General features: G+C 45.5%; 1 protein-coding gene across 1 annotated transcript in view; it reads right to left on the minus strand.

Moving 5' to 3' along the window:
- LOC114642064 (potassium-transporting ATPase alpha chain 2-like) overlaps positions 1-13,138 on the minus strand; it is a 69,617-nt gene that overhangs the window by 28,472 nt on the left and 28,007 nt on the right. Inside the window, exons 6-8 of the mRNA XM_051931898.1 lie at positions 3,745-3,879; positions 3,547-3,664; positions 3,104-3,372 (exon numbers count right to left, since the gene is read on the minus strand). Of these exons, the coding sequence (XP_051787858.1) occupies positions 3,104-3,372; positions 3,547-3,664; positions 3,745-3,879 (522 nt within the window). The remainder of the gene's footprint in view (positions 1-3,103; positions 3,373-3,546; positions 3,665-3,744; positions 3,880-13,138) is intronic.

Here is a 13,138-nt window from a genome sequence, read left to right on the forward strand (position 1 = left end):
ATATGAAATACATCTGTCCTCTGCCACAAGCTGTCGTGTTCTCCCTCTTTTGAGTGTATTGCTATTTAATGTGATAATTGTCCTCCTAAAAGTCTTTACTTCAGTGTAGCACAGTAAGCCCAATCTGTGTTGATTTATACTCTTTGTTTTTATATTATACTATTTATTATTAATTTTTTTTATATTATCTAATCAAGTAATAAGCTTGTGAGCTGTTCACTTAATTTTTTTATTCTTATTTTTCTATTAAGTGTGCCTCACCTACTGCTGCCGGGGATTCCCGTAGGGGAGGCGCAGTGGACGTCCTCTCCACACACACCAGTGCCACACTTCAGGTCATCACCGTGTCATGGACTGCAGTTATGTACTGATCAAAGTCAGGATTGCATTTTCATGATTCATTAATCTGTGGTGAAAGTCTGCAGTAAAACAATACTGTGCGAAGTGTTGTTTAAAAATAAATAAGTGTATTGTGTTCTCAAGATGTTCTGGAGTGCCAGATCTTCATTTTTTTTAATAACAGATGCTTATATTTTTGTTATATTTTGCTCAGACAAACAAGATGAACTAAACTTACAGGTGCAATCAACATCAAAGCATCTTCTCTTCCTGAATTGTACCAGTAATCTGTCACCTTAAAACATCCGTGCAAATGAAGCAGAAGACTAGGAAGTGGCTGTGATGCCTCGGACCATGTTGAATATTTTATCACTGATCAGAAATTCTGAGCAAAGTCATCCATCATATGGACAGCCAGCTTATCACTGGGAAACAGAGGTCACCAAGCCCTATGTCACAAGTCACGAAGCTGCATGTGAAATTTTAATATAAATATGGCTTGTCTGATGGACAAAAAGAAAGAAGAAACAGCGACGACAAAAAGGACAGTAAAGGGCAAAGGCGACATCAGAAGTGGGGACTGAGATGCATGCGACCATTTCATCTGAACGTCAGCAAAAGCATCTTATGGATAACACCGATCGATCACTAAGTCAAAAGCCGCCCCAGGACAACATCCAATCATTGACATTTTCTATAAGTTATTTTTAAAGACTTTATCCAGACTCTTACTATCAGTTTTATTTTCTATCACATCTTGTTATATTTGGTATTACAGTATTATTTTTTGTTAATAAATACCTCTTTGCTTTTACATTTTCTATACTTTGCTTTTGTCTCTTGATTGAAATAATAAGTTGAAAATGAAGACACCTGTATGAGGAGTAGCCACATTACTTGCTCATAAGGTTATCAAGGCTAAGAGGTCGCTCCTCAAAAGGAAGACAACTGCCGGTAAAAGCAGAGCATATCGCTTGGTTAGGTAAGTGGCAAATAACTAAAAGAGTTACGCTTTTAATTGTGTCGCAATGACACTCACATGTTTGTCAGTGCTGGTGACTCAGGAGTCCCTAAAGCACAAGATCTAAAATACTATTGCCCATTAGAGGGGGAAAATACCATCAAAACCCTGACTAGAAACCCAAAGAAAATCTTTATAAAAGTAATAGGTTAATTTTTCACAAAAGGCTGGGCAAACACAAAGCACCAAAGACCACAAACAAATTTCCAGAAAGGTAAGAACATATACAGAAAACAAAGTCCCAATACAGAATCCAAAAATCGTTTTCAAAAAACAGAGCAGAGGTTCAAAATATCCAGAAGGCATGAAATGTAATATCAAAGCATTGAAATACACACGAAACACTCCACGCTCTAGTGCATTTGTAATGAACCTCCAGAAACTATGGAAGGCCCTCCCATAGATAGGGAAGAGGGCCGTTCGTGATGGTGATTGGCAGGCTGGACCGCCCCTTGGGGAACCACCCACAAAACACAAGGGACATAACCTAGGCCATCTCCACTAACAAATAAAGAAACACAAAGAATAATGTACATCTAGCTATCTCTATATGTATACAATCCAATGTCTGTCTGTCTGTATGTCTGTCGGCTTTTCAGGAGAGAACTACTTCACGGATTTAGATCGGGTTTTTTTTCTAGAATTTCCTTGAACATTCTGGTTGATTTTGCAACTTTTCTCATTGTGCTAAGCATCATAGTTTACCTGCAGGAGTCATTTATTCGCACTAATCCGAGACAGAGGCTGTGGCGTGACGTCAGGAGTGGGGAGCCAGGCAGGACCCTCCTCATTAATGTGCCAGCCTGCGTTCGAGTCGCTCTACCTCTGTGTTTTGCAGTGTACCTTGCCTCCTCTTAGCTAGCGATACCTGTTTGTTTATTGATCTGTAAAGTTTGTCCTGTTTAACTACTACACGGGCGGAGGCGCGGGGGACAGCTAGTATATATATAAAATCCAATGTCTGTCTGTTCGCTTTTCACGAGAGAACTACTCGATAGATTTAGATTGGGTTTTTTCTATAATTTGCTTGAACATTCCTGTTGATTTTGCAGCCTCGGCCATCGCAGTAAGTATCATAGTTTGCTTGCGGAACCAATTTATTTGCGCAAATCCGACAGAGTGGCTGCGGACCAAAGGGAGGATATCAATGCATGAATGGGACATTGCAGGGCGACTGACAATTAAGCTTTCACCTCAAATGTGTATATGTTTCTGCAGAAGTCTTAAGGTGCCAGAGTAGACCACCTTAGTAACGGACTTGGCAAATCCCACAGAACCCATGACAATACACAAGGCAAAGCCTTGCACCTTCTCATTAGTACTGAAATAATGAAAGCAGAATACTTTATTACTTTTACTCATATTTAAGAGGTATTCTTTAACTGACATACCACATACTTCAGTAAAAGTAAAAACCTGAAGAAGTACTTTGACTTTCCATCAGTTTTCATTTCTGGCTGCTTACTTCTAACCCTGATGTTGAGTGCAGCCGTCTGAACTCGGATAAAGTGCGGTTGTTTCCTAAGTGAGGGGTAACATTCCTAAGAACTATTTTGCTCATGTTAAAGTGTCCCCATCTGGATCATCATCTAGCTCTGTAGATATAAGCCATGGAAGTCCCTAGCACAAGGTCCCAAGTGTCTCCCAGAGAACAAAAGGCAGAAGCTCTGATGCGAGTGGTACAGTCCATCCATTGACCCCTATTGATTACTAACAACAACCCGACTTGTAGAAATTACTTACTGTGACTGTGGCGATTAGACCCTCTGGCACGTTAGCTACAATGATACCAATGAGAAAGACAATGGCATCCATAATGTTGTAGCCCATGCCAAGAGAGATAACGAAGAAGATGACCCCGACGGAGCAAGCAAAACCTCCGACTATGTGCACGAAATGTTCAATTTCAATGGCGATAGGTGTCTTCTCGTCGCCCACTCCAGAGGCCAGAAATGCAATCCTGCCGATGATCGTCTGGTCACCGGTACTGATCACAAGGCCTGTGGCTGTTCCTGTCAAGGATGATATGGGTGAACAAGGAATTACCTATCAGTGTCTCGGGAGCAATACAGGAGGTGGCTACGACAACAGGTCTAAGCATATTAATCATCTACTTCACCAGGAGTAGGCACTCGTGATCATTAAAAGGAAAGTAGAGGATGTCACGAAAAAGAGAGAGAACTAACCTTCAAGGCAGGTCGTGGAATAGAAGCCAATGTTCTTTGTTTCCAGGGGGTTGTCATGAGTGAGTTCCGGGGATCGGCTCTGGGGTTCCGATTCTCCTGTCAGGCTAGAGTTGTCAACCTTTAAAGAGAAGACATTGTGTCACTTGACTGTCTCTGCCATTGAAGCAAGAGCCACCACAGAGGTTGATCATTTTTTACCTTGCAACCCTGGGCGGCAACGACCCGCACGTCTGCCGGTATCCGGTCGCCACCTTTGATTTCCACCAGGTCTCCCACAACGAGCTCACTGGCCAGAATCTGTTTCTTCTCTCCATCTCTCCAGACCAAGGCTTGCTGTAAGAAGAGCACACAAAAGGGGTTTGTGCATTAAGGGCTTTTGGGGCGACTATAATGGGATTGAAAAAAATGCTCTCAGAAATTAAAATACACAAATGAGAAATGAACCAAGCACCATCCCTGAATATCGAATTTGCTTTGACATTCTACCTGTGATGTCACAAGCACGGATTTAGTTGTGTCAGCTCCGAATATCAGAAACAGGGGAACGTTAGGTCTTATGAGGCCTTCACTCAGAAAGCCTGAAAGGCACAGGATCAGTTTAAGAGCCTCTGGAAGGAGGAAAGGATTTTGAGTACACCTTCCCCCTCTAGGAAGAAAGCTTGAGCCTCAGTGATAAGAATAAAAAGTTAGATGATGAGCTGACAGAGAGGCAGAGACAATGCGTTTACGTGTGATTTAATAACCTGGTTATTCACATTTCAAAAATGAAATGCATACCCTTACTCCAGTTGTAGAAACCGGGGTATTGGTTTCTGAGAAACTGGGCTAACACATGTGGATATCTCCAGGAGAAGGCCGGTTATGTGGTCATGTAAACCCTTAAGCAGGTTGCAGTTAAGGATTTTGTCGCATGTGCATGTCTGTGAAGCTGCTTATGTCCGCCGCCAGTTACATCATCGGAAGCATTTGGACATGGCAAGCAGCAGCAACAAGAAAAGAATGGATAACAGCCAATCTAGGAAGTTATGGAGTAACACCAAAACCACCTTAATGCCGAACCTCATCCATCCATTTTCCCACCCACTATATCCCAACACAGGGTCACGGGGGTCTGCTGGAACCAATCCCAACCAACGCAGGGCAAAAGGCAGGAACCAATCCCGGGGTGGGTGCCAAACCACCGCAGGACACACACACACACCCACACACCAAGCACACACACTAGAGACAATTGAGAATTGCCAATACACCTAACCTTCATGTCTTTGGACCATGGGAGGAAACCGGAGCACCCGGAGGAAACCCACGCAGACATGGGGAGAACATGCAAACTCCATGAAAGGAGGACCTGGGAAGCGAACCCGGGTCTCCTTACTGCGAGGCAGCTGCGCTGCCACTACACCGTGCCACCAATGCCAAACCTCATGAAGGAATTTAATATTTGGACTAGAAGGATGAAAATAAAGCAATGGTTTAAAAAATATACAATCTGGCAATCACTAACCCTAATTCCTATCGAAATAACCTGTCTTAATATTTTAGAAATCACTGGTTAAAAGTTTTACAACCCCTCAGCTTTCCCTGTTTCTCTTCAAATTTAATCAGTTAAAATTCAATTAGAACATTAGAACAATCTCGATAAGAACAGGCTATTGAGCCCAACAAAGCTCGCCAGTCCTATCCACTTATTTCTTCCAAAAAAACATCAAATCGAGTTTTGAAAGTCCCTAAAGTCTCACTGTCTACCACACTACTTGGTCGCTTATTCCAAGTGTCTATCGTTCTTTGTTTAAAGAAAAACTTCTTAATGTTTGTGCGAAATTTACCCTTCACAGGTTTCCAACTGTGTCCCCGTGTTCTTGATGAACTCAATTTAAAATAACAGTTTCGATCCACTAGACTAATTCCCTTCATAATTTTAAACACTTCAATCGTGTCACTTCTTTATCTTCTTTTTCTTAAACTGTAAAGGCTCAGCTCTTTTCATCTTTCCCCAAAACTCATCCTCTGTAACCCCTCAATCAGCCCAGTCGCTCTTCTCTGGACATTTTCTAGTGCTGCTATGTCCTTTTTGTAGCCTGGAGACCAAACCTGCACCCAGTACTCCAGATGAGGTCTCACCAGTGCATTATAAAGTTCAGCAGAACCTCCTGTGACTCGTACTCCACACATCAAGGCGCTATATAACCTGACATTCTGCTTCCCTTCTTAATGGCTTCGTAACACTGTCTGGAAGTCAATAGCTTAGAGTCCACTATGACTCCTAATTCCTTCTCATAAGGTGGACTCTCAATTTTCCACCCACCCATTGTGTATTCAAACCTCACATTTTTACTTCTTATGTGTAATTCTTTACATTTACTGACATTAAATTTCATCCGCCACAAATCTGCCCAAGCCTGTATGCTATCCAAGTCCTTCTGTGATGATATAACGGATTCCAAATTATCTGCTAATCCACCTATCATCTGCAGACTTAACCAGCTTGTTACTTATATTCCTATCTAAATCATTTATATATATTAAAAATAGCAGCGGCCCCAGCACTGACCCCTGTGGAACACCACTCTTAACATCAGCCATGAATGAATGACCTAAACTGGTGTACAGATAAGCAGTAAATGTTGAAATGTAAAATTTAGGTTAGCAAAAACTGAAAAAAGGAAATTTCAGAATATTACAAATGGGCCTTCTTCAGGGAACAACGAATAGGTTACAAATTACAGATGTTCTTCAGAAGTTCAAGTAACTGAAACCCAGCAAGTTAAAGCAAACAATTTGTGCAGGTGTCCCAGCTTGTGCTGATTACTTAAAACCCTGTCTGTTTAAAGCAGAGTTGGAATAGGCTGTGTCACTACACCCTCATGAAGAACCAACCTGGACAACATTACACTATAGAAATTTGCCAATTCCAGTTATCTTCTTCTTCTTCTTTTTCTTCTTCTTCTCCTCCTCCATTGGCTGCCCCTGTTAGGGGTTGCCACAGCAGATCATCTTTTTCCATATCTTCCATCTTGCTCTGTCACACCCATCACTTGCATGTCCTCTCTCACCACATCCATAAACCTTCTCTTAGGCCTTCCTCTTTTCCTCTTTCCTGGCAGCTCCATCCTCATCATCCTTCTCCCAATATATCCAGCATCTCTCCCCTGCACATGTCCAAACCCACGCAATCTTGCCTCTCTGACTTTGACTCCCAACCATCCCACCTGAGCTGACCCTCTAATGATGTACTCATTTCTAATCCTGTCCATCCTCGTCACACCCAATGCAAATCTTAGCATCTTTAACTCCGTCACCTCCAGCTCTGTCTTATGTTTTTTGGTCAGTGCCACCATCTTCAGCCCATATAACACAGCTGGTCTCACTACCGTCCTGTAGACCTTCCCTTTCACTCTTGCTGATACCCGTTTGTTACAAATCACTCCTGACACTCTTCTCCACCCATTCCACCCTGCCTGCACTCTCTTTTTCACCTCTCTTCCACAATCCCCATTACTCTGTACTGTTGATCCCAAGTATTTAAACTCATCCACCTTCATCAGCTCTACTCCCTCATCCTCACCATTCCACTGACCTCCCTCTCATTTACACACATGTATTTTGTCTTTGTCCTACTGACCTTCATTCCTCTCCTCTCTAGAGCATATCTCCACCTCTCCAGGGTCTCCTCAACCTGCTCCCTACTCTCGCTACAGATCACAATGTCATCAGCAAACATCATAGTCCATGGGGACTCCTGTCTAATCTCGTCTGTCAACCTGTCCATCACCATTGCAAATAAGAAAGGGCTCAGAGCCGATCCCTGATGTAATCCCACCTCCACCTTGAATGCATTCGTCACTCCTACTGCAGACCTCACCACTGTCACACTTCCCTCGTACATATCCTGTACCACTGTTATGTACTAATCTGCCACGCCCGACTTCTTCATACAATACCAGAGCTCCACTCGAGGCACCCTGTCATATGCTTTCTCCAGGTCCACAAAGTCGCAATGCAACTCCTTCTGGCCTTCTCTATACTTCTCCAACAACATCCTCAGAGCAAACATTGCATCTGTGGTGCTCTTTTTTGGCATGAAGCCATACTGCGTCTCACTAATCATCACCTCCCTTCTTAACTGAGCTTCCATTACTCTTTCCAATAACTTCATGCTGTGGCTCATCAGTTTTATTCCCCTGTAGTTACTACAGCTCTGCACATCCCCCTTATCCTTAAATATCTGCAGCAGTACACTTCTTCTCCATTCCTCAGGCATCCTCTCACTTTCCAAGATTCCATTAAACAATCTGGTTAAAAACTCGACTGCTGTCTCTCCTAAACACCTCCATGTTTCCACAGGTATGTCATCTGGACCAACGGCCTTTCCATTTTTCATCCTCTTCATAGCATCCATAAACCTCCTCTTAGGCCTTCCTCTTTTCCTTTTTCCTGGCAGCTCTATCACTTTTCCTAACTTTGGAAAATCAAATCCAAACTGGGATCATTTAGGAGGGGCTCACTGGAGGCCATACATACCCAGGCAAATAGGTTTTAGTAGGGGAGAAGTATTTCTGGGGTTCATGGAGGTCCATCCTCTTTATCTGCATCATCTTTTGACGCAAAGCACCAGAATAAATTTGACCCTGTTTTGCACATGGAGGGGAAAGACTTCAGTTGAAATGAAAACACATGGGATAATGGAACAAATTTTGCTTGTGGTGAAACACCACTTATTTTTCAAAGTGAAAGTCTATGTTTTAAATGAGAATTCAGTTTTGAGCAAATCATTATGCAGATGATGCCTTCTGACTGATCATCTGACTGTGACTATTGTCACACACCAAAGTGATTCACTGCTGGGATGAGGATCAGCACCTCCAAGTCTGAGGTCATGGTCCTGCCTCAGAAAAATAGTGGATTGTTCTTGTCAGGTCATGGGGAAAACAACTGCCCTTAGTGGAGGAGTTCAGGTATCTCAAGATCTTAGTCACAAGTGATGGAAGAAGGGAACTTGAGATTGACAAGCAGATTGGAGGGGCAGCAGCTGTTCTCTGGATGCTGACCTGTCTATGGTGGTACAGCAGGAGTCTTGGTTTACTGGTCGATCTACAGCCCTGTCTTCATCTATGGTCATGAGCTGTGGGTAATGACCGTAAAAAGGAGATTGTGAGTGCAAGCGGCAGAAATGAGGTTTCTTCATAGGGTGGGATGACACTCCCTGATGAGGTAAGAAACTCAGGGATTCGGGAGGGCCTCAGAGTAGAGTCACTGCACCTTTGAATTGGGAGGAACTAGTTAAGGTGGTTTGGGTAAATCGTAAGAATGCCCGCTAGGCAGCTCCACAAACGTCCCAGTGGGAGAAAGCACTGCGACAGACCCAGGACATGCTGGAGGGATTATATATATGCCTGGAAATTCCCAAGGAAAAGCTGGAATCTGTAGCTGGGGACAGGGAAGTCTGGGCTGACCTGCTTGGCTTGCTACCAACACAGCCATTACTGGGAAAAAAGAGATGATTTGAGAATTACGTAAATCTAAAGTGTTCCGATCTTTTGCATTGTTAAATTTAAGTTTGTATTTTCCAATACTTTATTTTATATATATATATATATATATATATATATATATATATATATATATATTTATTGTCACACACGTGTGTTTAGGAGACAGCTAAAGGGCTTAAATACAGGTAGTTCCATGCCAGACCAGGGGGGGGCGGAGTGCACTAATTTTCCCTCTCGATCTTTTACAGACCATTCTAGGGAAATCCCACCCAGCTCTGGGGCAGCCACTGACGTCACTTCTGGTTCCGGTCGGGATGACATCACTTCCGCTACTGGCCTTTAAAGCTGCCATCTTGCTACCTGGAAGGGAGTTCTGTTTTGGACTCGATTGAATGAACATGTCTCTGTTATTTAATAGCTTTTGCAGCCATAAACGATTAAATGGGTGGCTGCCCCAAACCTTCTCGATGTCTTTTGGTCGTTCTTCTGACAGTGGCGTAGTCGGCAGGAGGGAGGAATCCCTGAAGAGAACGGGACCGGACCTGAATCATGTCCAGGTGGGAGAGTACCTGGGCCGAGCTTTCGGGTGGGGAGTGCGTCTCGGGTTTCAGAAAGAACCGGTGCAGACTCCGCTCCCTTTGTCTATTTCTGGGTCACCTCAATTGAATAGGGAGAGTGTCGTTGGGACACACAGACGTGGGCTGGTCTCTATGGGGGATACGATGGGGACTTATTATGCTCTCTCAGAGGAGAGAGCTGTCCGTTCCACCGGGGCTAAGGTCCCAGAGGAAGGTGGACATTCCCCAGACCAGCAGGTGAAGAAAATTAAAAACTGGAGGTTTAACCCTGAACGGTCTACCCAAGAACAGCTAGACCTTCTATGGGAAGAGGTGGCCGGCTGGTTAAGGCCCGCTGAATGTACCACCTTTCAGGTAGTGAAAAAAGTAGCCTGCTTTTTGTTCATAAATAGCCTGCCAGAGCATTTCGCCCAGCCGGTCTGGGGAGAATTTGCAAACATAAACGAGCTCATTGAGCTCATAGAAACATCGAGGGCAGCCTCGCAATTTGAGAGGGCGGAACGGTCCTTAAGTAGAAGCCGTAGAGATTACGTCCCTCTTACACTGCCCTCTCAACATACACCGGAGTTTGCATCGGAGTCCCCGATCCCGCGGGCGCGGTCCTCGCTCGGAGGCGAGGCGGAATATAAGTGGAGAGAGAGGGATGGGTTGTGTGCGCTTTCAAACCCCCTGGCTTTGGCTCATAAAGGTGAGGTCATAGTAAATGGCCACAAGGTAGAAGCCTTATTTGATTCCGGCAGCAACATTTCTGTTGTTGATTGCCGATATGTACTACCGCGACAGTGGTTAAAAACAAAGACCAGAATTACCTGTGTACACAGAGATGTCTGCGCCTATGACTCCGCCCGGTGTTTCATCTGCCACGGAGGGATACTACGAAAACTCGTTGTGGCTGTACATCCAAAACCCCCGTGTGCGGTGATTCTCGGGCGGGACTGGTCTGACATTAAAAGCGGTGCAGTACTGATCTCGCCTTATTCAAAATTAGGCCTAGTAACCGATGGGAATACACCGTCTCAGGTTGTCTCCACACCGTGTACGCAGCCGGTGGAGAGAGATATGGGAAACCCCGAGGAGGACGGAGAGCTTCCCGGCCCGTCGCGGGCGAATACGTCATCAGTCCGCACCTCACCAGAGCGGGATGACTCTCCGCCCCTTGAGGTCGGCCCGGACCCTCTCTCAGATCTGAGCTTTCAATTCAGACAAACACCGGCATCATTTAGAAGGGAGCAGTGGAATGATGATTCCCTTAAGTTTGCGAAGAATGTAGTAGTCCTCGCCAACGGCCAACGCACCAATCAGCCCATGCCACAAGGACCCCACTTTGTGTTAGAAAATGACTTATTATATCGGGTCAGTGAACACGAGGGGGGAGTGCGGAAGTTGCTGCTAATTCCACGAACTTTCCGGCGGCAAGTTTGTGAGTTAGCGCACGCCCATCTCCTAGGAGGCCACCTGGGCACCGAAAAAACTTTAGAGTGTATTAAGCTCCGCTTTTATTGGCCGGGAATTAACGAGGAGGTTCGCCGCTTCTGTGTTTCGTGCCCGGAATGTCAGCTGCGGCAAATTCCTAGGAGGGACCGTGCTCCTCTCGTTCCCCTCCCCTTAATTGATGTCCCCTTTGAAAGGATAGGGGTCGACATAGTGGGACCCCTGGAACCCTCGGCCCGAGGACATAAATATATATTAGTCCTCGTGGATTATGCAACCCGATATCCAGAAGCTGTCCCATTGTGCTCAGCTAATTCTAAAGCAATCGCACGGGCATTAATGGAGGTCTTTGCGCGAGTTGGAATCCCTAAAGAAGTCCTTACGGACCAAGGGACGCCGTTTACCTCGGAGACGTTCAAGGAAACGGCCAAGTTACTCAAAATAAAGCACTTGAGAACCGCGGTGTATCATCCTCAAACCGATGGTTTAGTAGAGAGATTTAATCAGACTCTCAAACAGATGCTTCGCAAGGTGGTCAGCGGGGATGGGAGGAATTGGGATCAGCTCCTCCCCCTCGTACTCTTTGCCTACCGGGAAGTCCCGCAAGCCTCAACGGGGTTCTCACCCTTTGAATTGTTATATGGGCGACAACCCCGGGGCATATTGGACATTCTAAAGGAAGGTTGGGAAGGAGAGGCCCTTCCCACGACTAATATCTTGGAATATATCGCACAGTTACGCGACAGATTTGCAAAGATTCGACCCATATTAAAAAGTCACATGCAAGAGGCGCAATCAGCACAGGCCCACTACTACGACCGCGGCACGACACTCCGGGAGTTCCAGCCGGGGGATCGAGTCATGGTATTGGTTCCCACCTCCCACTCTAAGCTACTTGCCCACTGGCAAGGGCCATACGAAGTTAAAGAGCGAAAGGGACTCGTCGACTATTTGGTGAAACAACCCAATCGTCGACCGAGAGAGCGGATATATCACGTGAACCTGCTGAAACCGTGGAAGGAACGGGACCCTGATCCCACCTCCGGCCAGCACCGCTCCCTTTTTGCTCAAAGTAATACCCTTAACTTCGGGTCTAATTTAAATAACCGACAGAGGCGGGAGCTAGAGATAGTTATCTCGTCCGTCCCGGAGGTGGTTGACGAAATCCCCGGAAGGACTTCTCTGGTTGCCCATGACATAATGACTGAACCCGGGGTCATAGTCCGAGAACGCCCGTACCGTCTTCCCGAGGCAAAGAAAGCAGAAGTGGAACTGGAAATCAAGCGCATGCTGGATCTGGGAGTCATAGAGGAGAGTCATAGTCCCTGGTCCAGCCCAATTGTCTTGGTTCCTAAGCCCGACGGAAGTTGGAGGTTTTGCAATGACTTCCGTCGACTTAATCAGGTCTCACTATTTGATGCTTATCCCATGCCTCGAGTGGACGACCTCCTTGAGAGGCTTGGACAGGCAGAATACTTGACCACACTTGACATGACCAAAGGGTACTGGCAGGTTCCTTTAACGGACTCCGCAAAGGGTAAAACCGCGTTTAGCACCCCTAGTGGGCACTGGCAGTATCGTGTCCTTCCATTCGGGTTACATGGGGCTCCTGCAACTTTCCAGCGTCTGGTGGACAAAGTGCTCCGCCCCCATAACACGTATAGTGCTGCCTACCTGGATGACGTCGTCATCTATTCCAGCACCTGGAAGGAACACCTACAGCATGTTGGAGCCGTGTTACGGACATTGGGAGAAGCCGGTCTTCGTATCAACCCAAAGAAATGTTTCTTTGGATTGGAGGAAGCCAAGTATTTGGGCTACCTGGTGGGTCGTGGTACGGTGAAGCCACAGTGCTCTAAAATACAAGCCATTTTGACATGGCCCCGTCCGCGAACCAAGCGGCAAGTCCAGGCATTTCTCGGATTAGCGGGGTATTACCGCCGGTTTGTACCACGTTTTTCAGAGAGAGCCGTGCCCTTGACTAATTTGACAAAGAAGAGGGCTCCTAACACTGTGGTATGGACTGATATGACTGAGGCAGCCTTCAGTGACGTAAAAAGGGCCCTGACGTCGGCACCCGTTTTTAAAGGC

This window comes from Erpetoichthys calabaricus, chromosome 9 (genome assembly GCF_900747795.2).
Source record: "Erpetoichthys calabaricus chromosome 9, fErpCal1.3, whole genome shotgun sequence".
Classification (NCBI taxonomy): Eukaryota; Metazoa; Chordata; class Cladistia; order Polypteriformes; family Polypteridae; genus Erpetoichthys; species Erpetoichthys calabaricus.